Source organism: Zalophus californianus, chromosome X (genome assembly GCF_009762305.2).
Source record: "Zalophus californianus isolate mZalCal1 chromosome X, mZalCal1.pri.v2, whole genome shotgun sequence".
Classification (NCBI taxonomy): domain Eukaryota; kingdom Metazoa; phylum Chordata; class Mammalia; order Carnivora; family Otariidae; genus Zalophus; species Zalophus californianus.
Window position 1 is genome coordinate 2,124,192 of NC_045612.1, and position 23,801 is coordinate 2,147,992.

At 63.0% G+C, this 23,801-nt stretch overlaps 2 protein-coding genes across 3 annotated transcripts in view; both read right to left on the minus strand.

Moving 5' to 3' along the window:
• The window catches only part of ATP2B3 (ATPase plasma membrane Ca2+ transporting 3), a 64,093-nt gene extending 63,297 nt beyond the window's left edge, over positions 1-796 (minus strand). For both annotated transcript variants that reach the window (XM_027609151.1, XM_027609154.1), the window contains exon 1: positions 621-796. The gene's annotated coding sequence lies outside the window, so the exon portion shown is untranslated. The remainder of the gene's footprint in view (positions 1-620) is intronic.
• Positions 797-8,629: 7,833 nt separating this feature from the next.
• On the minus strand, positions 8,630-23,062 carry BGN (biglycan). Its single transcript, XM_027608033.1, has 8 exons — positions 22,894-23,062; positions 13,486-13,737; positions 13,060-13,172; positions 12,294-12,507; positions 11,631-11,741; positions 11,319-11,412; positions 11,096-11,234; positions 8,630-9,870 (listed from the first exon to the last, which is right to left on the minus strand). The coding sequence occupies exons 2-8, from the start codon at positions 13,724-13,726 to the stop codon at positions 9,673-9,675; spliced, it is 1,110 nt and encodes a 369-aa protein (XP_027463834.1). The 5' UTR covers positions 13,727-13,737; positions 22,894-23,062; the 3' UTR covers positions 8,630-9,672.
• Positions 23,063-23,801: the final 739 nt, after the last annotated feature.

A 23,801-nucleotide genomic window follows, 5' to 3' on the forward strand; every position in this document is an offset into this window, starting at 1 on the left:
GAGAACACTGAGGCCCCACAGGAGAAGCCATCTGGCCAAGGTCACACAGGTGAGGAGGGGGAGGACAGCTGTGCGAGGAGGGATGGAAAAGCAGTTACCCAAGTGTGGCCTGGGAGGCTTGTTGTTGGCGCTGCCCGGGCCAGTGGCGGGGTCTGCCGGGCAGCTGTGCGGGTGTGCGGGGGACAGTGTGGGAACGCGTGAGGGTTTCTCAGTGTGTTGGGGGAAGATGACACAGTGTGGGGGCGCGGGGGGGGGGGAGGTGGTGTCAAGAGACTCCGGGAAGGTGCGTGCAGCGCAACCTGGCTCTAGCCCAGGCCCCCGGCGCCCAGGCTGTGCCCGCCCAGGACCCCGCCCGCAGCCCCCCGCGGCCTTCCCCCCTCCACCGCGCAGATGCGCGTGCGCGCGGGATGCGGGGCGCGGGGCGCGGGGCGCGGGGTGCGGGGCGCTGCCCGCCGGCCCAGGGCCCCCGGGGTGACGCGCGGCGCCGCAAGGACACGCAGGCCGGACGCGGGGCGCAGGTGCCGTGGGCGGGGACCCGCGTCCCCCCACCTGCCGGCCGCGCCACCTGCTGGGCCGCCCGCCCCGCCCGCCCCTGCCTGCGCGCCCCAGGCACCACTTACCCGGTCCTGGGCACGGCCGACGCTGCGGCCTCGGCTCCAGCGGCTGCTGTCGCTGCAGGCGGGCGCCCGGCGGGCAACGATCCGCTCCAAGGACGGAAAGGCCCGGGCACAGGGCGGCCTGGCCGGAGGCGCCGGGCGCGACCCTCCGCGGCAGGCGAGAGCTGCGGCCGAGTGCTCCCCACGCTCCGCACCGGCGGCGGCGGGCGACGCGGCGCGCTCGGCTCCAGCCGCAGCTCTGAGCGCGGAGGGAGGGAGGGAGGAGGGAGGGAGGGAGGGGAGGGAGGCAGAGCGCGGGGGGGGGGGGGGGGGGGGAGGGGGGGAGGAGGAGAAGGGAGGAGGGAGCGGGCGCGGGGGGCGGCGCGCGGCGCGGGGGCCGCGGGGCTCCAGAGCCACTCTCCTGGCGCGCGCCCTTCTGTCCCCCAGGATGCGCGGGGGGTGCCTGTCCTTCCTGGTCTGCCAGGGCCCCCGGAGGGCGCTAGCGGATGAGAGGTGGGCTTGGCTGGAAACCTGGGGGACCTGGCACCTGGAGCACGGAGAAAGAGCGATGAGCATGTGACTGGGCCACCCGACCGCTGCTGGGTCCTCGCAAATGGAGTGTGGGGCTGGGTTGCTGATTGGTAGCCTGGGGTTCCTGGGCCCCTGTGGTTTCCCAGGGGGTCGTGATACTCTTGGAACTGCCTGCTGTTGGGAGTATGACACCTAAAAGCGTCTTTGGGAAGGAGACTGGAGCTTATGACAGATTTTCAAAGTTGGTGACCCCAAAAGGTTATCACAAAAACACCATAACACAGGACACAGAGCTACTGCACACAGGTGGACACCCAGAGACAGACGCACAGGGACCCATACATTCCAGACACAAGTGGAGACAGACCCACAGACAAACCCCAAAGCAGAGAAGACCCACACTCACCAACACACGTAGGTGCATCCATGGACAGAGACCGAGTCTGTGCCCATGGACACCCTGCAGCCAGGTGGGAGCTGGCTGGCCTGTGCCACTTGTCTTTAGAGTCCCAAGCTTCCCGGTTCCAGGGACAATGGGTGCCTCCAAACTCAGAGGAGGCCTTTGTCACCATCTGTGAGCATCAAGCAGAAGTGCAAGAGGGCTGACTCTGTAGGAGAGAGAAGTGACAGGCCCACAGTAAGCCTCACCACCTCAGAGCAGGCAGGGCTCAGAGCCCAAGAATGGGGCAGGTTGAAGACACTTGGACATAGCCACAAATTCTTTCTTGCCTTGGACAAACAGGGCCCCAGGGTGTCCCATGTGCAAGGCCCATGCTGGGCACTGGGGACACAGCAGGGGCCACAAAACAGGGAGAGGGCGGGCAGAGTGAATGTGTGGTCAGGAAGTTGGGGTAAGGGCCCCCAGGGTATATTGATGGGGGAGATTCTTTATTTATCCCCCAGGGAATAAAGATGGTGCTGGGGGCTCAAGGAAGGCTTCTAGGAGGAGGTGCTTTTGTGACAGAGACCTAGAGGATGCAAAGGGCCTGCCCTGGGCCCGGGGACTGTCACACCTCCCCAGAGTTTGTCCTACCTGCGGGAAGCAGCTGGTTCCATGAACAGCCCTTGAGACCTGGAACCCCTCAGTGCAGGCAGAGGTCACACGCACCCTCACACATGCACACACATGCTGACGTGCGTGCACACACATGCTCATTCACACACGTGGACATGCTCATCTATGCTCTGTCACACACACATGCTCACTTCCCCACACTCACTCTCACACTCATACATAATTGCACTCGCACACATTCACTCACAAGGTCATATTCACGTAGCCCACACTTGCTCACTCACACATTGCACACTCACAGGTCACTCACACATGCTCATGCCAACACATGCCCGTGAGTCCTCACTGGCCAACATGCACACGCTCACACCCAATGAGTCACACACTGTCACACTCACACACTTGTACACACTCAGTTACTCATGTACCTAGCCAACCACGCTCACACTTACTCACGCACAATTATTTACAGACACTCACACTTGCGCCCACTCTCACCTAGTGAGCTACGCACACTCTCATATACACTCACGCACTCAGAGCCCACTCCCATGCTCGCTCCCACGGACTCTTACACACCACTTGTGCACTTGGAGAGCTAGCAGGCCGCCCCGCAGGCAGGGGGTCGCCCCAGTGGGCGCAGCCGGCAGCAAGGCTGGCTCCCTTGGCCCCACAGCAGCCCCAGAGCCCAGTCTGCCTGATGCACTGGGCCCCGAATGGGGAACATAAAGGCTGAAGCGAGTCCTCTGATTTCCGGAGCTCGGTGTTGCCCATTTGGCCTCCTGGCATGTGAGAGGCAGCCATCTTGGAGTTGTTCTTCTTGCCGCCCCCCAACTCAGAGGGGCACCGGACCCCACCTGAAGCCGACTGTGAAGCTGGGTGGGCCTTCACCCTGGCCAGGAGCTGAGGTGCCAGCTCACCTCCCGGGGCATCCACACTAAGGAAGAGGAACCCCGAGTGGTGGGAACACCTCCTGAGAGCCTGTGGCCTCCTCCACCCCACAGATTCAAGCTGGGTCCGCTTCTTGCCCCGCCCCCCCCCCCCCCCCCCCCCCCCCCCCGTGTGGCAGGCTTCCTGGAGTCTGGCCCAGTGGCATGTCCTTCGGTCCCAGGCCTGGGGTCCCTGGCTCTAGACCCACAGGAGGCTCTGGTGGCCCTTACAGGAGCCTCCCTTGGGCAGGAGGTGCACTCTCTGGCTGATAGCAAACGTTCAGTTATTGGTCAGCCTCTTAGCAGACATGTGTTGGCAGCTCGGGGCGGGGGGGGGGTAGGAGTGGGGAAGAAATGGGTGCTGAGTGGGAGGGGAGAGTCTTGCACGTGCAGGCCTGGGAGTGGCTGAAGAGAAGAGCTAAGACTCCCTTGGGACTTTGTCACTGCCTTCCTTCAGGGACCAGGGGACCTACTGATTGCCCCTGGGGGCATGCTCATGTTGCCGATGGCTGCCGTCCACACGGGGGGCATTGGCACCCTCGCGTGAAGTCCGCCCAGCTCCCAGAGCTTGGTGCTGGCTGCCTTGGTTGGACAGTTACATGAGTCCCCTTCTCTTGCTGGAGTTGCCTTGGAACACCCAGGGGGAAGAAACAAGTTGAGGGGAGAAAATCAAAGGCAGGGAACAGTCACCACCACCCCTTCGCCTCTTTCCTAGGGATACTGCCAAGGGCTAGCCCAGGCCAGAGTTGGCTGGGCCACACAGCTTTGTGATGAGGCCCGCTGAGGCCAAAGTCAGCTGACCCAGGAACGAGGTGTGTGGCCTTCAGGAGATCTGAAGGGACCGAGCCACGAGCCACGGCTCCACAGGGTGTCATGAAAACCCCCAGTCTCTGGCAAATGGCAATCCCCAAACAGCTAATGAGCCAGGAGGGGGATGACCCCCTTTCTGTAGTTCAAAACAGTTGGTCCCTAGCCTGTGGCCTGAGGCCAAGAGGGAGGTCTCAGACCTGGGGAGTGAGGGAGCCTGGGTGCCAGGGAAGCTCTCCCACTGTCATCGATGGCCCCTGCTCATTGGCCAGCCCCTCCTGGTTTCTCTATCTGTACGGAGGTGGGTGGGGAGAGCTTCTCTAGAAAGTTCTTCCTTACATCAAGCCCTGTCTCCTGTACTGAGAATGCTTAGGGGGCAGCTCCAGGAGGCCCACGGCTGGGGCTGGGGGTGCGGCAGGGCAAGGTGTTTGGCTGAGTGGCCCCACTGTTCTCTTGCCCTTTCCTGCCCCCTCCGGAGCCTTGGGCCTTGGTCCGTGCCCCTGACTCTTACATGTCAATGGCTCCCTGTCAGCTGTCTCCTCCTGGGAACTTCTCAAAGGCACTCTCGGCCCAAGAAACAAAGCCAAGAACCAGAGGCCCTCCCTCAGGCCCGTCTCCCTGCAGCCTTCACACTCACTGTGTAAGAGGAACCCACACGCCCTCTTCCTACTGACCACCCCCTCCTTGTCACCTGCCTCCCGCGCTCCCCCTCCCCCACTGCCGCATGCTTTCTTTCCCAGGTCTTCAGCCAACCGGCGCCACACCACCACACCCCTCTTCCTGGGCCCGGTAGCAGCTGCCCCTCCCCCGCTGCCTGGTTTCTCCCTGGGGACAGCAATTCCTCAGCCCAGACTTGAAGTGGGGGAACTTCTGGCTGGGCCCCAGGGCCCTCTCTTTTCAGAGTGTTCGCTTTCTCCCTGGCTGAGAGCATAGCCCCTTCCTTCTCCCCTCCTCCTAGGCCTTGGGGGCCGCCATCATGCTGGGGCCTCCCAGATCAGTACTCACCTGCAGCCCCACAGCAGGCTGAAATGTCCCCACAGAGCTGTGCGTGTCCTAAGCCCTGGAACCGACTGGGACCTTATTCGGAAACAGGGACTTTGCAGATGTGATTAAGTTAAGGATCTTGACATGGAGAGATCATCCTGGATTATCTGGGTAGGCCCTAAATGCAGTGACAAGTGTCCTTATAAGAGGGAGGCAGAAAGAGATTTCACACACACACACGCACACGCACGCACACGCACACACACGCACACACGCACACACGCACACACTCACAGAGGAGGAAGCCATGTGAAGACAGAGGCAGAGCCTGGAGTGGTAGCCACAAGCCAAGGAATGACCGGAGCCCCCGGAAGCTGGGAGAGGCAGGAAGGATCCTCCCCTAGAGATTTTGGAGGGAGCACGGCCCTGCTGACACCTTGATTTTGGACTTGTGGCCTCCAGAACTGGGAGAGACTCAATCTCTGAAGTCACCTGCTTGTGGTCCTTTGTTACAGCCTCCCCAGGAAACTCCTACCAGTCCCTGACCTGTCCCCCAAGAAGTCCTGGGCCCCCTCAACCCTGCCTGCGGCATACCTCCCCTTGGACCTCCCAGGCGCTCAGCCTCAATAGAGTCTACCCCAGAGGTTCTGGAGAGCCAGGGTTCCTCTCTCATTCTCAGGAACAGCTCAGGGCTGGCTGTGGGGCAGGGCCCCTGCAGCCCTAGAGAGCCCGGGGCAGCCCTGACGCTGAAGGGCCCCTGGGCCTGCTGCACGCCCCAGAGGCTGGAGTGGGGTTGGCTTTGCCTCTTCCTGCAGCCCCTGCCCTCCCAAGACCAGAGCCCAGAGCCTGCGGGGACGGGGCCTGGAGCCCATGGGGGGACCAGAAGTGAATGAACACTGCCGCCCAAGTTCTCAAAGCACCCCCTCCACCCAACCCTTCAGGACCCTCAAGGAGGGGTTGTCCTTCTGAGGTGCCCTGCCCCCATCCCCGGCCGTGGTCTATGGATGCCTGGCTGGCTGCCCCTCCGACAAGCCCTAACTTGTCTAAACCCAAGCAGTGGATTCGGCTTAGGCTCCAGCTGGGCCCCGCTACGTCCAGAAGGCACCTGACCTGCAGTAAGTACTTGGAAATGTCCCCCCACCCCAGCCTCGTGTGGCTGAGAATGCTCGCTCCTTGGCAGCCACTTCCTGCACAGGACAGCCCTCCCTGAGTGAGCTGCTCCCGTGACTTTCATGGTGCGCGTGCGTGCGCGTGCGCGTGTGTGTGTGCGTGTGCGTGTGTGCGTGTGTGCGCGCGTGCACCTGTGCCTGCCTCAGCTCACTCTCTGGCTTAGGCCCCTCCTCTGAGCTGCATCCACACACCCAGAGCACCTGGGGTGCTCCCAGCCCTCGGGTGGTATTCCTTGCAGCCCCTGCCTCTTCCTCCAGAGGCCTCAGACCTGGGGGTGCCCAACCCCCATCCTGCCCACTTCCTTCCTGTCACCCCACGTCCTATATCTGTCCCCAAGTCTAGCGGCTGGAACCTGGTCCCTCCTCCCATCGTTCCTGCTGCTTTGGGGCATAGTTGAGGCTTTCTAACTGGGCCCCCCTGAACCCATCCATCTACCCACAGCTCAGAGTGGGCCAGCCCAGCCCGCTGTAGCTTTGCCGCCCTGGGGCTTCCCGGGACCTCAGCCAGGCCCCGAGCTCCATGAGGAGGGCACCCTGTGTGGCGTGAAGTATACATGAAACTGTATACTGGCCTGGTGCCTGGCAGGGATCACCTTCATTTGCCCTGGGTTTTATTTTTAAGCCCAACCAGCCCCAACTTTTGTATGGTCGTCATCATCATCATCTAATAGTTGGCAACACACTTGACAGCGAGTGAGACTAAGTAATCCATCTTCGACCAACTGCTCTGGGTGTAGAACCCTGTTTTCCAACCATGACTCACAAGCTCTTGTGGGGCATGGCCCTGGTCACCCCCCTGGGCTCCCGCCACAGGGCCCAAAGGGTGCCCTGGGTGCCTCAGGGCCTCTGGTCTGGACAGAGTGTGGGTCCTGCCCGCAGGGCACTGTCCCCTACTGTGTAGGGTGACCCACAAGACCCACAGGACACCTTCCCTAGGGCCCAGCCACAAGGGTCTTATATGCATTATTACACTTGTCTTACTAGGGTTTTTTTTTTTTTTTTTGAGAGAGAGAGAGAGAGAGAGAGAGAGAAGGAGAGAGGGCACATGTGTGTGAGCAGGGGGAAGGACAGAGGGACAGGGAGAGAGGAATCCCAAGCAGACTCCAAGCTCATTGCAGAGCCCGACATGGGGCTCTACCTCACAACCCTGAGACACGTCCCAAGCTCAGGTCAAGAGTCGGATGGTTAACCGACTGAGCCACCAGGTGCCCCACTTGTCTCACTAGTTTGTCCTGGCACCTCTGTCCCTGAGTGAGAGGGAGGCCGAGAGGAGAGGAAGGGCAGGAAGGCTGGGAGGGAAGACAGAGACCTCTGGGGGCTACGTTGGACCTTCCCGACACAGTTTGGTGCGCCAGACCGGCCCACAGAGAGGTGGCCTGAGGGCTCCACGTCTCTATCTCCTCCAGGCCCCAGTTCTGCCTGTCCCTCTTCCCGGCCAGTGAGGGGACTTGACTGAGGCCCTGTCTCCTGGCCCCTGGCCAGTGCCCTTGCCCTGAGCCTGCCCAGCTCAGCAGACATGGCCCAGAATAGTGCTATGATGCCGACGGGTGACATTCTATCACAGGGCCACCATGCTGAGTGGCGCCTCCCATCCCCAAAAGGGGAAACTCAGGGACGTCGGGCACCCTGGTGCCAGGCCAGGCAGAAGGGCATGCAGCCCTGCGCTTGGAGCCAGCCCGGGGCGCCTCTGAGCTCCTTCTCTCCTGGACTGGCTCTCCTCATGGGCCCTGCCTGCTCTACTTTCATTGGCGGTCTGTGGCTGCCCGGGAAAGCCCAGGCCCCCCACCACCTGAGGCAGAGGTCCCTCGTGGGGAACGAGGGAGGAGCAGCCAGGCTCTAGCCCACCATCTCCTCGGTCTGTTGGGCTTGCCGTCCGAGGGCACATTGCTCTGGGGGACTGTCCCTCCCATGCCCATGCTGCCCTTTCTGGGCCAGACCTGTATCCCCAGCGAGTAGGCTTCTCAGGCCATGTCCTGGATCCTTTCTTGGGAGCTGGCGACAGAGCGTTGCAACCTGGGCTTGGCTCTGCGGGCACACAGTGTGACCTACTGCGTGGAGGCTCTGCTCGGGGCCCAGGCCAGGCCCGCCCAGGTGGGCCGCGCACAACTTGCTGCCGCGTCTCTGTGAGGCCTGGCCTGCCCAGGTGTGCGCCCCCTGGTGCTGACTTGGGTGCTGTGCACAGTTTTGATAACAGCCAGGATCTAGTGTTGTTCTGAGCCCCCAAATCCCATCAGGACAGGCAGGCAGGGCCCCTAGGATTTCCAGGCTCCCCTCTCAGAGTGAGGGTCTAACCTGGTGCTCTGAAGATGGCAGGTGCTTGGCAAATGCTCCACTCTGGGAGGGCAGATGCTCCCTCAGCCAGGCCTGCTTTAGGAGCCCAGTATAAGGACAGCTGGGGCAAAAGCAAGTGCCTCGAAGAAAGCGGAAGGGGCCTCCTTGTCCAGTCTCGGACCGGGAGGTACTGAGGACTCTGGCCTGTGGGCAGGGAAAGCAGCAAAGAGGAAGCCCGAGGCTCAGAGTGGCCCACCGTGGCTCCCCTCTCCGCTCAGTCCGCAGCGCCACCCCCCCACCCCCCGTGAGTGGCAGCACACAGAGCCATATTGCACAGTGTTTCTTTAATTGGAAGACAACAACCGACCTCAGAAGCAGCCCCTCCTCAAGCTGGGTGTGATTGCTTGAAACCCCCACCATACCAGGGGCCAGAAGGCGAAGGGAGGGGAGAATTAGCCATCATGGGGGGAAAGAGGGACAAGGAAAGCTGGCTGGTGGCTCCAGTGGGATGCTGGGCCCTTTCCAGGGCCAGTGCTCCCCTTTGGAACAGTGGATGCGTGCAGGGTGCATCACCTCCACCTGTCGGCCTCCTCCAGGACAGTCCAGACTTGGGGGCAAGGGACCGGGTGGGGCAGGCTTGGAGACAGCTGCCCACTGCCCCCTGGCTTGCCCGGGTAAGGGCTGGGCAGAAGCCTAGCGAGACAGACACTGGACCCAGCTCAGAGATGTGAGAGAGGAGAGCAAGGATGAGAGAGATAGATGGAGATAGAGAGAGAGGGAGAGAGAGAGAGAGAGAGAGAGAGAGAGAGAGCCAGAGAGCCAGAGAGGAAGATACTGGTCTAGAGGCCAGTAGAGCACAGAGGCTCGGATAGATGGGCCATGAACTTGCGGAAGGGTGGGGGGCATGAGAAGCCAAGGGTAGCAGGCCAGGCCAAGGATGGTTGGAAGCTGGAAGAATGTGTGCCAGGCAGGTGGGGTGGGCTGTCTCCATCCTTGTTAGCCCCTTCCCACCCCCTTGACCCAGGGCCCATCTTTCTTGGACTGGAGTCTTGGGCAATTTGATTTCAGGGTGAATGGGAAGAGAGCTTTATGAGGGTGCCTCTGAGTGGCTATGATGGGGGGCGGGGGCAGGGGCAGCTCTGAAGCCAAGAGGCATGTGATGGTGGCTGGGTCTTGCGCCCCATCTGCATGCTTGGGAGCCAGGATGAGGGCGTCAGGAGGCAGCGAGTTGGGGTCCAGGATCAAGGGCGGGGCTGGGCTGGGTGCAGCTGGGTGCTGGCTTCGCTCCTTTGCTCGGCCTTCCCCTTCACGATGTCTGCTGTGCTCCCCAGAGGCCCCGCCCAGGCCACCACAGCGGCTGCTTGCTGCTTCTACTTTTTGTAGTTGCCAAACTGGATGGCCAGGCGGTCGGTGACGCAGCGGAAAGTGGCCGGCTGCACCTCCCAGTAGGGCACAGGGTTATTGAAGAGGCTGATGCCGTTGTAGTACGCCCGCTTGACCCCGAAGCCCACGGGACAGAAGTCATTGACGCCCACCTTGGTGATGTTGTTGGTGTGCAGATAGACCACCTGGGGGCAGATGGGTGTGGCTCAGGCCCTGTGCGGGCGGCCGAGTCAACCCCTGACCACCCTCCGAACCTGGTCCAGCCTGGGTGGGCCAGGTGGAGGGCAGACAACAGAGGGCTGGGGCCCTCCCTCCTGTCTGAGTCCCGCCTGGCCATCGCATGGGTGCGATTTCATTGCAGGGTTTGCCCTTTTGAGGCTTGGGTATGGTTGCCAGGTGGGTGTTGGATGGGATTTTAGGGGGCTGGTGTGTGACCAGGGGCCGGGACCAGGGACCCAGATGCGGTGTGTGGTGGGTGGGAAGTGAGGGGCCTGGAAATATGGCACCTTGGGCTCACAGAGGGTCCCTGGCCCTCCCTCTGGGTTTCCCAAACTCCAGGCCTGCCCCTGGGTACAGCCTCTCACTCCAGAGACCCAGAGGTATGAGGAGAAAGAGCCTGCAGATGACCTCCTCTTCCTTCCAGTCCGCAGGGGTGCTTCCTCTCTAGCAGCCCTCAACTTCCTGAAGCCCCTCTCTCGGGGAGGGACAGAGGAAGCAGGAGGGTGAGTAGGTAAGGAGCCCCGCGGTGGTGCGGAGATGCTCAGACTGCAGCTGCGCCCTCTAGAGGCAGAGAGGACACCGGCCGCTAGAGGGCGCGCGTAGCCGGGCATGGACCTCCCTGCCGCAGCTTCTGGCCTGACCCTCTCCCCCCGCCCTCACCGGTCTGGACTTGGCTCTGGCTGGACAGCCTGTGAGAATGGCAGGTCTCCTGGCGAGTATGAATGGGACCGAGGAAGAGACTGGAAACCAAGCCAGGGACACGGGTCCCTGAAAGAACCCCAGGCAAGACCCTGCACCCCCTCATCAGCCTACTTCCTGCCCTGAGCTGAACCTATCTTGCCACAAATCTGTGCACCTCCGATGCCCAGACTGTTCCCTGACCTCCCAGGCTCTGCCATGCGTTTCTGGTGTCCCACCCACCTAGGAAAACTTCAGCTGCAATATCTACCAGGCCAACTCCTGCTCACGCCTCGAGCCCCTTCCCCACCCATAACCTGCCCTCCTTGTCATCCACGGTGGAGTCCCCGCTCGCCTTCCCTACTTCCTCAGCACTGATCCTTGTGATTGCTTCTTTGCAGATCAGGAGGCGGAGGCAGAGAGAGCAGAAGTCGTTGGCCAGATGACACACAGCAAGGTCCTGTTCCACTCTATCTTACAGAAGCCGGCATGGGGGCTGCCCACGGCTCTCACCTGGAGGAGCTTGAGGTCCGGAAGGCCAGAAGGCACCCTGGACAGCTTGTTATTGTCCAAGTGCAGCTCCCGCAGGGTGGGCAGGAAGCTTAGGCTCCCGTTCTCGATCATGCGGATCTGGTTGTGGCCAAGGCCCAACCTGCAAAGGGCAGATGAGATGTACCAAAGGCTAGAGGAGAAAAGAGCAGTGGGGCAGGGCACACCGCTTGGACCCCCAGACCACCTGTACAGCTTAGAGTAACGGAGCAGATCCTCCAGCTCGATGGCCTGGATTTTGTTGTGGTCCAGATGGAGTTCATTCAGGGTCTCGGGGAGGTCTGCCAGGAAAAGAGGGTGTTCTGAGTGGAATGCAGGAGGGGAGGCCACGTGTGCGGGCTGGGTCTGTATGCGGGGTGGTGGATGGGAGCGCAGGACTGCCAAAGCCCTCCCTGAGTTGACTGGTGGCTCCAGATGTCTCCAGCCCCCCCGCCCCCCATCTGTGCCTACCTGTGCCATGGAGGCTGGACAGCAGGGGGGAAAGGGGCTGCCTTCCTACCTTTGGGGATGCCGGTGAGCTTGGCCTCAGAGATGCGAAGGTAGTTGAGCTTCAGGCCATCGAAGGCTCCAGGCTCAAAGCCACTGTTTTCCAGGGGGTTCCCACCCATCTCTAGGAGAGAAGCCCTGCTCAGTCCTGGCGCCGGAGCTGGGCGGCCGCCTGCCTGCACAGCCCCAGGTCCTGCGGGCTTCCTGGCTTGGGCTGGCCTGACGGGCCCTGCTCCCCCAGCTCCCCGTGAAAGCAGCTCTGCTAATTTACTGGGCCGATTGCGAACTCCTGGCTATTCAAGACCATTACCTCCCAAGGGTGTTGGCCCAGGCATCGACCTCCGGGGGTAGGGGAAGCAGGAGGAAAGGGAGGGGAGCCAGAGATCAAGGTGGGGCTCCACCCCAGCCTGCTCAGCTCCTCTGGCTAGGCTCATGGTGGTCCCCGGCTGGCTGGCTGGCCCTTTCCCTTCCCTCTCTCTATGGTCCCCAGGTTTCTCTTCATTTTGTCTTGGCAGCCCTGGGGCATGCCCCCTAGACAAGCCTCCAGAATGTCCTATGAGGCCCACCAGGCTTGTCCGTGGCACTGAGCCACTCTGGCTACAAGAGGCTGCTCTCCCTGGGCCCTCCCTGCTGGCCATGGGGTAAGGCCTGCCTGTCGCAGGCCGGCCGCACTCACCGATGCAGTTCATGTTGCGCAGCCCGCTAAACACGCCCTTCGGCACCTTGCGGATGCGGTTGTCATGGATGCGGAGCTCCACCAGGGAGCTGGGCAGGTTAGGTGGGATCTCCACCAGGTGGTTCTTGGAGATATAGAGCTTCTGCAGCTTCCGCAGGGGGCTGAAGGCCTTCTCGTGGATCTTGGAGATCTTGTTGTTCACCAGGACGAGAGCCTGGGGCAGGGAGGGCGTGGGAAGTGAAGGCACCAGCTCCCCACCGCGCCCTGCCCTCACCACTTTCTCCCTCCCTTGTCTGCGCGCCACCCCCCCCCCCCCCCCCCCCCCCCGGACTGGCGATCAGTGGGGCCTCCAGCGCAGCCTCAAGCAGATCCATCTGTGCCTGTGGGCAGAGTGCAGAGCCAGGAGCCCACACTCAGGCCTGGCTGGGCGATTATTGCCTCACACGGCCCACCACTTCGCTGCGCCTCGATTTCCCTACTTGCACCCTGGCTATGACGAAGTCTTTTCCTTCTCGGGTCGCTGCAATGCGCCAATACAACGAAAAGTTTTCAGCCGAAAAGGGAATTGGGCGGAGCGATTCTGTCCTGTGCTTCTGGCTGCTGACATCCACACATGTGACCTGTGACCTGGGGCACTCCAGACTTCTCGCAGGACTCCATGGGCCCCCGGTCCCTCTGGCACCCACATGGCACTCCACAGGCACCCAACTCCTCAGCTGCAGACCGCCCACCTCCTCGGAGCCCCGCAGGGCCGGGGCAGGCTTACATAAAGGTGCTGGAGGCCTTTGAAGTCATCCCTGCGGAGCTCCGAGATGTCATTGTTCTGCAGGTCCAGCAGCGTCGTGTCGGGTGAGATCTCCTTGGGAACAGCCTTCAGACCTGGGGGCCGGGGCCGCCGTCACCAGCATGAGCGACTCTGAGCACCGGGTGCACGCACGCGTGCACACACACACACACACACACACACACAGAACAGACACGCACGCAGGGACTCTGCCACACGTGAAGGCCCTTCTCACTCCCCACCTGCTTGCAACCAAACAACCGTTCCACACTGAAACCCCAGATCACCCCATCCCTGACCCCACCCTTTCATGCCCATCCCACAGGACGGACACGTGTCTTCTTGGTAGGGCACTCAGGCTGGGCCTGCGCCTTCATGCACCTGTCCCGCCCTGGTCCCAGGACTGACCCAGGTCGGAGCACTGAACAACCCGCAGGTGGCAGTGGCAGCCAAAGGGACACATGGCGCTGAAGGTGGGCGTGAGGGAGTCCAGGTCCGGGACCCCTGAAGTTGTCTCAGCACCCGAAGCCTCCTCATCGTTCAGCATGGGCAGCCCGTCGTCCAAGGTAAAGTCCCAGAAGGCCTTCTGCTCAAAGGGCAGAGCCTGGCTCAGGGCCAGCAGGGATGCGAGGAACCACAGGGGCCGCATGGTAGGTGTGCCTGGGAAGCCAGGGTGAGGAGGGGCTGTCAGGAGGGCCCAGCCGGCACTTGTACCTGCCCTCCAGGCCCTTTCCTGGCAAACCTCCAGACGGCAGGAGCCGAGGTTCTGCGAGTGCTGGCACCCCGTTCGCCACTCCTCCCTGGGGACAGCCAGACCCCAAGGTAGGAGCGGCCTGGAAGGAGGCGGCAGAGGGAGGAGGTGTGGGCAGGCAAGAGACACCTCCTTCTGCTCCCCTCCGATCCCAGGCAGGATGCTGGCTTTAATGGGCAGTGTGTTGTCTGGCCAGTCGGTGAGTCTGCAGCACTAAGCCCCTCCCCCGCTGTCCCCCACACACCACTGAGTCAGCCGGCAGCCTGCCTGGGGAGGGGGGGGGTCAGTGAGGCGAGCGAAGGGAGTGGGGGAGGCAGATGGAAACGCAACTATTTGCCCCATGCCGGCTTCGAAGGATTTGGAGTTTGAATGTACTATTGTGGCTCAGGGCAATGTGGGTGCAGTCAGCATTGAGCTAGACCACCATGAGTCACTTCCTTTCCTGCCTGAGCTCCCCCTTGCAGCACACCCACATTTTTCGAAGAAAAGTGGAGGGGCCAAGACACCAGGCTGGGCACGCTGGGCTGAGACCTGGGCTAGCCCCGGAGGTGGTGCGGAGAAAAGACGGCAGTGCCGAAATGGCTGAGGGGAGGGGCACCCACCCTCCCCATTGCTCCCCTGGGCCTCAGCAGCCCCTCCTGGCCTCCAGCGCTTTCCCTGGCTTGGCCTGCGGAGCCCCAGGGCTCGCACATCGGCCCCTGCCTTCCTTCTGCCCGTGGCCCAGCCCCCTGGAGAGGCCACCAGAGGGGAGCAGGCTGCTGCCAAAGTGGCAGGCAGGACCAGGCTTGTCTGAAGGCTCCCCCAGGCCGGGCAGCAGGGTGGGCGTGAGGGGGAGCTGCCCTGCCTGAACCTGCCCCGGGTGCCCATATTTACCCACCTCCTTCCTTCTCCCCTCCAGAGAGAGGCCCCTCTGCTGGAAGGTCCTGGGCAGGAAAAGGCCTCTCCCAGCACCCTCACCTACCTGGATTGCCCGGGAAAGTCCCAGCCAGCCTAGTTTCAGCATTTGTTATACAGGCATAATTGGGCCTGCCCTGCTTCGCTCCCAGATTCTGGTGTCTGGGGCTGCCTTGGGGGCTTCTGTGGGCAGTTAAGCCTGGCCGGATTCCAGGGGCTTCCTGCAGACCCACACTGGGCCCCACCCCAGGGAGACCCTCCTCACTTGGGGCCCATTTTGGCTGGGGGAGGGGCTGTGAGGGGCTTCAGTGAGGCTGGGTGACCCCTGAGCCTCAGTGCTGGATGGAAATGTGGAAGGAATCCCTGGGGAGTGGAGGGCCTGCCTACTCTAGGCCGGCACCTTGTGAGCAGCTCGGCCCTGCCTGCTGCTTTCCTGGGCAAGCCCAGTGGGTGCGGGCTTGGGCTAGCTGTAGCCGGCTGCCCCCCAGAATCCTCCCAACGAGCAGGCCAGGCTCCTGGGACCCCCTCCGGGTTCCCATCTGTCCCAGTCCTGCCACCCCCTTCCATACTCAGGCATGACCCCTCAGTGGGTCACGTAGCTTGCGCTGGCTCCCACCATCCCCGAGGACAGAGCGGGAGAGAATGGAGTGGTCTTTCTGGCAACCAGGCCTGCAGTGTGCTTGGCCAGCAGAGGTCACGGACCCAGGACATGGTTCAGTGGACTCAGCTGGAGAGCCAGCCCCAGAACGCCCCCAGCAGGTTCCAACAGCCCTCCTGAGTGCGGCGCCCAGTGACAAGCGCAGAGAAGCTGCGTGCCTGTCCCAGGTCACACAGCAAAGCAAAGGTCCCCCATGTTGGGGGAGCACCCAGTGTGCCTGGCTCCTTCAAGCCCCAACACCCCACGATCACACCCCAGGTCCGGCCAGCCCCCAGAAGGTCACAGCGCCGAGTAGGGTGAAGGCCCTGTGCTTGCCTACCTGGCAAGCGTGTCCCTCCTTCTTCACCTGATTCTGCAACCTCCAGGGCAGAGCAGGGTAGGCCTAGGCCTCGAGTGCCTGCTGCCGCTGCTTGGGGCCCTTGCCTGGGAGCCACTGGACGGAGGCAGGAGAGCAAGATGGAGTGGGAGAGAGGGAGGAGACTGTTCCCTTCTCGCCTGGCACCCCTGCCAAAGCCGCTACCTCACAGGGGGGATGAGTCAGGGCTGGAACGCCCAGTGGGAGCCTTGGAAGGCTTTGGGATCCGCAGTTCACCTGGATAGGTGGGGGTGGGAGGGGTGGTCTGGCCAGGCCCAGGGAAGGCCGTGGGGAGCGGTGGGCAAAAGCAGGCCTCTTGTAGCCTGCCGGGGCTGGGAAGGGCTGGGGGTCTCCACCGGGAACCTCCGGCCCCCCTATCTGGCCCTTCCACCAGAGCAGGGGATGGATGGCCCTGCGAAGGCCAACCAGGGTGAGACTGGCCACCCAGGCTCCGCGTGGGCTCCCGGAACCTGTCCCGGGGGGATGGGTGCTCTAGACGAGATGAATCAGCTCAAACCAGCCATGCTTGATGTCGCTGCATCTGGGGGCCGCAGAGAGGCTGAGGCAGCGGCCCTGGGCTCCAGCGCAGGCTCGTTCTTGGGGGAAAGGGACTGAAGCTGAGGGCTTGGAGGCCCTACACCAGGGCCCTGTGACAGAGGCAGAGGACAGGGTGTGGCTGGTTCTCCTGCCACCCGCTTCTGGCCGGGCCCAGGCAGTGGACCGGCTGGAAGGGTGGGGGCTGGGCAGGCTTCCCAGCAGAGCCTCATGTCCACTCTGGGAGCCGGCACAAGACTCAGCGAGTAGAACTGCACGGCGGCGTGGGGAGTGGGGGCTGGCCGGACAATGGACCCGAGGGGCCTTGAGCCCCATCAAAGTGTGCTTGGAGCTCGCTGAGACACCCCCCCGCCCAGCCCCCAGAGCAAGGGAAAGAAGTGGTCACAGCGGTGAGGCCTCCGGCCCGGTGCCCACAGGTGTGAGCAAGGGAAAAGGCCGGGCTTCCTGGAGCCTGCACCGCCAGAGCAATAGGGCCTTCCTTGTCTAGCCCTCTGAAAGCCAGCGCAGTCCTCCGAGTGGGATTGCTCCAGGTCAGCGCCAAACAAGACGCATTGGCAGCCTCTGAGAACATGGAGGGGCTGTGCCAGGCATTCAGGCCAGGCCAAGGGCGGCGGGAGCAGGGCTTAAGGTCTGGCATGCCCTGGGAGCTTGCTTGCAGATGTGTGGCTTGCCGCTGCCAAGTCGTAGACGCCGGGCACTGTCCCGAGGCCTCAGCCCAGGGCGTCTGGCCCCACGGAGCAACCCGACCTGAACTCTGGCGTGCGTGCCACCACCTACCTAGCCGTGCCGAATCCCTGCGACTACGTGGATGGGGAGGGTTGGGAAGGGGACAGGCAACACAGGGTACCCTTCCCCCCCCGGCCCCCCTCTGTCCGCCAAATCCCTCAGGGGCCAGCTCCAAACAACAGGCCGGAGGCAGGGGCACTGTCCAGAGCTGTATTCCCAGCTGCTCCCTGCTGCCCTCCCAGGCCCCAGCCCACTGACCCTCCGACGGCGTCTAATCTGCATTTGTGTGCCAAGCAGAGAGAGGGGACACGTGCCACCCACGGGTCTGCTGAAGCCTATGCAGGTGCGTGTGTGTGAGGGGGTGACCGTGTGAGGGGCTCATGGCTGGAGTGGGGAGGGGGCAGGCCCTGAGTGCCACCCCATCTGCGTCTGCACCCCAGCCACTGTCGGCTGCAGGGCGAGCGGACGCCTGAACATGGCCGGCCAGGGCAGCTCTTTCCTGCCGTGGCCCTGGCACTGCTGGTGTGACTGGACAGAGCTGCGCCCCGGGCTCTGTCAGCCTTCAGGGAGAGGTTTGACCTGAATGTGGGAGTCGGAGGCTGCAGGGAGCCGGCAGGGAGCCAGCCCACTGGCTACAGAGGGCTGGTCCCGGGGACCCGGCAGGGTGGCCCGGGCTGGCTCGGCCAGACCTCTCTCCCCACAGCACTCGGGAGAGCCATCCACCCCTCTCCCACTCTGCCGGGAAACCTCTGGAAAGCAGGAGGGTCGAACTGCTGGCCCGGAGCCAGGCAGCAGAGGACGCAGGTCAGCCGGGGGTCCTGAGTTTCCGGCTCCATTCACACCTGAGCCGTGCGTCCTTCCTCCTCCTCCTCCTCCCACTCACTGAAGAAATCCTGAGCTCCTCCTCACCACATTCTAGAATGTTTGAGGAAGAGGGTGGATGCTATCATCTCCCAGGGGCGGGGCAGGGGACTTAAATGGTCTCTTAACACAGCCCTCCCAAAGACCAAAAGAAGCAAGCGCTGTTTTTACCACTTAATGAATAGGTAAACTGAGGCTCAGACTTTGCCCCCACAACTCTTGCCCAAGGCCACACAGTAAGGAAATGGTAGAACTGGACTCCACTCTCTGTCTGTCTCTGTCTACCTGCCCATGTAACTGGCCCCATCCTCTGTCATTGCAGACTGTGCCACAGGTCCCAAAGCCACAGGACCCCTATACTCCCTAGGCTGTGCAGGGGGCTGGATCAGCCCCTGGGTCCCTGGAAAAGACTCCTCGGCAGCTCCCTCACCTGAGCCGGGAGGTGATGCTGGTGGAAAGCAGGGCCCTGCTCTGTGGGCCCTTTGCCCCCTTGCTGGCATCATGAATCCTCTGGCAACACGGGGCCTCCCTCTGACCACCGCGAACAGTAACGCCCTACTGTCTGGAGGGCCAGCCGCCCCTCCGTGGCCCCAGCACATCCACCAGCGCTTGCTTCAGGTCTGCAGAGGCATGGAAAAGCCATCATCCCAGCCAGGCCAGGGAGCTTCCCTGGAACATTTTAGGTCCTAGCAGGCACCAGACCCCGAAGGGAGATGTTCTCAGCCTGGTTCCCAGAGCCCGGCGCCCCACCTGTCTTGCTCCCTGGCTGCGCCAGGCCAGGCCAGGCCGAGGCAAGGGGGCTTGGCCCTGCCTTCTGGGCAGGAGACTGGCCAGGCACCTGGGAGTGAGACCCTTCCCTTCCTGGGCCCAGGGTTTCCTGCAGCTCCTTCCCTGCATCGGGTTCCCTGTTCTCTGCCGGGAGATCTGGCTGGGGGTGGGAGCCAGCCCCCTGCAGTCAGCCCAGGGGGCCCCTCCCAGGGCTCCCCCCGTGCATGCCTCCTTGCAGCCAGGTGGCCTCTAAGGCCCTGGTGGACCATAATCAAGGGCGAGCAGGGACTCAGACTGCAAGATCAAAGTCACATTTGCCTCCGGTCTCCTGGGACGGGGCTGCCAGAGCCAGCCTCTCTCTCTGCCCTCTGCCCTTCTCCTTCAAGTCCCGCTTCTGTTCCCCCAATCCCCAATCCTGCAGCCACTTGGGCCTGTGTCTGCTGTGTTCCACTTAGCCATCTGACCCTCAAGGGGCAGATGGTGGGGGAGAAACAGGGGTGGGCTTAGAGTCACAGAGTCCTGCAGCTCAGCCCCAGGCTGGTGTTTGCGGAGTTTGGCTTCCAGATGCCATGGCCTGGGAGAGCTGAGTGCTAGGAGACTGGGTAGAGACCCCAGCCCCTTAAAACTGAGACATGTGTTACCACAGGGAGGGGCTGGTGAGTCATCTGAGTTCCGGGCTCCCGGGAATGACAGTGATGTTGTTCTGTAGGCTGCCATGGGAACTGAGGCTGGTGGGTCCCAGGCAAGAAGGCGTCTTCCATGGCCACCCCATGAACTGTCCTGATCCAGAGCAGGGCAGTTGGGGGGGGGGGACACGAGAAGCCAAACGGGGTGGCTTTGGGGCAGCTCCCAGGAGCCTGGAGTCCCAGAGGGAGTGAAGGAGGCCCCGGGGGGACGCTCGGGCTGTGGGCTCCAGGTGAGCGTGGGGGGGGGGATGAATCACAGCCACCCACCCCCTTGAGGAGGTGGCCGCGAGGGCCCGGCCCCATGCCCACCCCAGGGGCCACTGGGAGACTGGCCTGACCACGGGGCCGGCCAGTTAGGCTTAATGGGCCTCAGGCCCGGGGGGCAAGACTGAGCAGATACGTTCCCCATTCCCCCAGCGCAGCCCTCCTCTGCCGGCCCCCTACTGGCCCCCTCTAAGGTGGGATTTACAGAAGGCGTCCTGTGGGTGATCAAGGTGTGGGCCCCAGTGTCTGAGCAGAAGAGGACGGGGTGGGGGCACTGACTGGCACTAGGGTCAGCTGATGGGGGGCAGGGCAGGGCTGCCAGGACCCTGCCTTCAGGGAGAGCTCTTGCTCAACCCCCTCAACTCCACGGCTCACAGGGAGGGTGCCTGGGAGAGCCGCCATCACCCCTCCTGCCCCTCAATTTGAGCCAAGCCCTTGGGCTGGTGTGTCCCCTTGCACCAATGGGGCCAACAGGTGTGGAAGGAGGCAACTCCGGGCAGAGACCAAGCTCTCTCACCCTGGGGTGACCAATGAGGAGGGTGGGGAGGGAGTCATGGTGGGGGTGGGAAGACCTTTTTTACAATCAGGGGTGTTGGAAGGTCCCTAGAGATGTGCAAGACAAATGACCCAGTGGCTCAGCAGATGAGGCTTCAGAGGTCCTGGGGTTGGGGCTGGGACCGTCTGCGGTGGGGGAGGGGGACAGGGCGGACGGCACCTGCACCAGTGCCCACTGCTTGTGTGTCCCAGAGAGATCCTGCGAGGCGGCTGCGTCCCCAGGCTGCTAAGGACAAGTGACCGCTGGGGCAGTCCTGTGCTGCGCTGTCTCCGCCGGGCTTCCCCAGGGAGCGGAAGAGGGATGGCTGTGAGTGGCCCAGGAAGCAGGGCAGCTGGGAGAGATGGGAGGCCCTGTTGGAAGGCTCTGCCCTCTTGTGGGGACTTGGCACTGGCAACGGAAGGGGCACTCTGGGGTCTCTCAAACACTCCCGTTCCTCCTGTCGTTCCTTGTTTATGCTCCTCCAATGGGCCAGGGCCACTGGTAAGATGGGGAAGAAATTTGGTCAGAGGACTGGCATGCCAGCCTTCTGGGCCCCGGAAATGAGCCTGCACAGAACTGGCCCCAGCCCATCAGCGAAAAAGCTGGGCTTCAGACTCCCCATCTACAAAACGGGCACTCGAGTCCCTGCTCCGGGGCAGGGCACAAAAGCCGTGGGATGGTTTGTGCCCACTGTGACCTGGGTTCTTGGGGCTTAAAGGTAGGCCAGTGGGCAAGCGGGTGGGCCAGGCTCCCAGTCTGCTCTCGCCGTCCAGTGTGGTGCCTTTCCTTGGATGCACCCCCACCCTCCTGCCCTCCAAGGCTACCCCGAGCTGTCCCACCAGAGCCAGACACGGGCGGCTTCCCCGCGAAGGTACCTCTGCCTGAGCAGCCGGTGTCTCAGGGAGCCGAAGGCCCGGGCAGCTGCATGTCTCCAGGAGGCGCTCCCCTGCGTGTTCGCGGCCGCCCGCACGCATTTTCACCCCGCACCAACCCTGTCCCTGCAGGGACCTCCCCCAGGAACCTTCTTTCTTGGCACTGAGGGAGGCCTGAGCATCTCCAGCCTGTCTCAACGCCACTGAGGCCCTATAGGGTGGAGAGCTGGCAGGCCAGGGAGCAGGGGAGGGCACGGACGCAGGAGCATGCTGAGGGTAGGACTGGCCATATCTGCAACCAGAGTGGCCCTTAACGAACACTGTTCAAGAATAGTCTCCCTGGTCTGAACGAGGTCTACCCCGCCTGCCCTAAGCCACCACCCTGCCCTGGAGCACCCTGGGCCTCCTGTTCCCCTCAGCCGAACCAACTCGGGCAGCCCTCACGAACCAGTGCCTGGGCCGCAGCCCCACCCACGGAGCAGTGAGCGGGGGTGCTCCCATCCCCCAACCCTCCAGGGCACTTGGTGACCCATGCAGAGAGCTCCATTCAGCCTTGCTCCTCTCCTGGGTCTCTTGGCAGGCCCCTCAGCATGCCCGCCATCTTGGGACCAGTGGCCCTGTCACCTCCCACTCCAATCCCCACGCGGTGCAGTTGGCCACAGGTTGTCGTTATCAATGCCCAAGTGACTTTGAGGCTTCCCTGGGTGGTATGGCGTCGATAGCCAGGGCTTGTCAGTCAGGAGCCCTGGGTCCTGGCCCCAGCTTTGCATCTGATTTGCTGTGCAATTGTAGGCAGGCTTCTGCCTGTCTCTGGGCCTCACGGGTCCCCTTTGTACGTTGGAGGGAGTAGGGGTGAGGCCAGCAGGGGCCACTCCTCCCCTCCCAAAGCACTCTGGGGGGCAAACTTGCAGCTACGCTTTTGCTTCAGACCTGGGGCTCTCCCTCCAATCTAGAGTCGCCCCATGCACTAGTCGGTGGGGGGCTGCTTTTGGGGGACAGAGCTCTTGAACCTCACTGATCCTGGGACAACGGTGTCTGAGTTTGAAAGTGGATCTGTGGCCTCACCCTTCCCCAGGGCCCCCAGAAGCCCTCCAGGGCCCCAAGCTAGGCCTGCCCAGGCTGACATGGCATTCCCCCTGCCCCCCCCCATTCTGAATCTCAATCCAAGGGGCTCCTGGGGACAGGCAGAACTGAGCCACCCAAAGCAGCTGCACCCAGGGACCCTGCGGCCAGGGCCCTGTGGACCCACCCCTCACTCAGGAGGAGGCAGAGGAAGGGAATTAGCCTGTGAGGAAGGGAGAAATATCTGGGCCGGCTGCCTGGGGTATGCGGGGGAAACCGAGTGTCCGAGCCCACGCCAAGGGCCGGTGCTGGGCAGTGCGGACTGTTCCCCGAGGGTGCCAGAGCAGAGCGCAGAGGGAAGCCCGCAGGAGTGCGGTGTGCTCTCAGGGACTCAGGGACTCCCAGTGAAGGAAGAGGGCCACCGGCAGAGCTGGGATGCCAGCCACCCAGCCATGCCTGGGCCATGCTCGGTGTGTGTGTGTGTCGGGGGTGGGGGAAGTCAAGGGGAAGAACCCGAGAGGGAGGCAGGGAGGGCAGGCATGCAGTGTTGCTGAGTGAGGTCAGAAGGGAGAGGAAAGGGGGTCAAAAAACACAGAAAGGGCCAAGGGCTAAGGGAGCTGCAGCGTGGCGACGAAGGGGTGTGGGCCGGTGGGAATCATGCCTGGAGGTAAGGGGCTGGCAGAGACAAGGGTAGGGATGCGGAGGGGTGGTGTGGGGGCAGCAGGGGCGGGGGGCAACTCCAGGACGGTGAGGGGGCAGTGGAACCAGGGATGAGACAAGGAGGGGACAGCAGGGACAGCTGGGGGGGGAGCTGGTGTGGGGGCCCTACCTGGAGAGGGCAGGCAGCCGGGCACAGGCTGGCTGGTTGGCAGGCTTGGGTGTCAGGCAGTCAGTGCGTCTGTCCGTCTTCGTCGGGCCCTCCGAGAGCAGCTGCTCACTCCGGGGCAGTTTGTGGAGAGAGGGAGACAGAGGCGGTGGGAGGGAGGCTAAAGGCTGGGCGGGCTGGCCGACAGGGAGGGGACGCCGGCAGGAGGGGGCGGGGAGGGAGGAAAAGAGGGAGGGGGCTGGTAGGGCGGAGAGGGAAGGAGAGAGGGAGGGAAGAAGGGAGGGAGGGGGCAGGCCTCCGGGGGCCCCCCTGGAAGCTTCAAAGGGAGCAATTTTCTTCTAGACGGCTGGGCTAGCTGTCCTTCCCCCCCCACCCCCCACCCCACGGCCCCAGGCGCATGGGGAAGGGACACACTCTCACTCACACAAGGACCCTTGGTGTCTCTGGGCAGGCACAGCCTTAGATAGTCAAATTTTCCACTGCCCAGATAGGGACACTGAGGCCCAGAGAGGGGCGGGAACTGGCTTGCTGGCACTTGCAGGCAGAGAGCAGAAAGGGAAGGGAGGCCAGGGGGAGGCGGCCTGTGGTTGCTAGTCCAGCGAGTGGCCCCTGGAATTCTGTCCTGAGCCCGCCCAGAACCTCGGGCGGCCTGGGCCTGAACAAGGAGGTGGTTCTCCGCCGTCAGGGAGGCGGCTGTTGCGGATTTCTAGAAGGGCCTGATGCAGGCTCCCAGGTACTCTGGACATCCCAGCCCCCCACCCCACTCCAGTCTTTTTTCCCTCGAAAAGAGGACTGGTCTTCTCTGTGTGAACTCAAGATGGGACTCAGCTGGGGACTGACAGGAAGGCGTCACAGACGCTGGGGGTCTTCCCTAGCTCGCCTGCCCTGAGGCTCAGACAAGCTGAGAGTAG

Excerpts from the sequence above, each read along its gene's own strand:
- BGN (XM_027608033.1), bottom strand. The coding sequence starts at position 13,726 with ATGCGGCCCCTGTGGTTCCTCGCATCCCTGCTGGCCCTGAGCCAGGCT. Across the intron at positions 12,508-13,059 it reads AAGGCCTCCAGCACCTTTAT|GCTCTCGTCCTGGTGAACAA; the intron begins GTAAGCCTGCCC and ends TCCCTGCCCCAG. Across the intron at positions 11,235-11,318 it reads CGTTACTCTAAGCTGTACAG|GTTGGGCCTTGGCCACAACC; the intron begins GTGGTCTGGGGG and ends TGCCCTTTGCAG.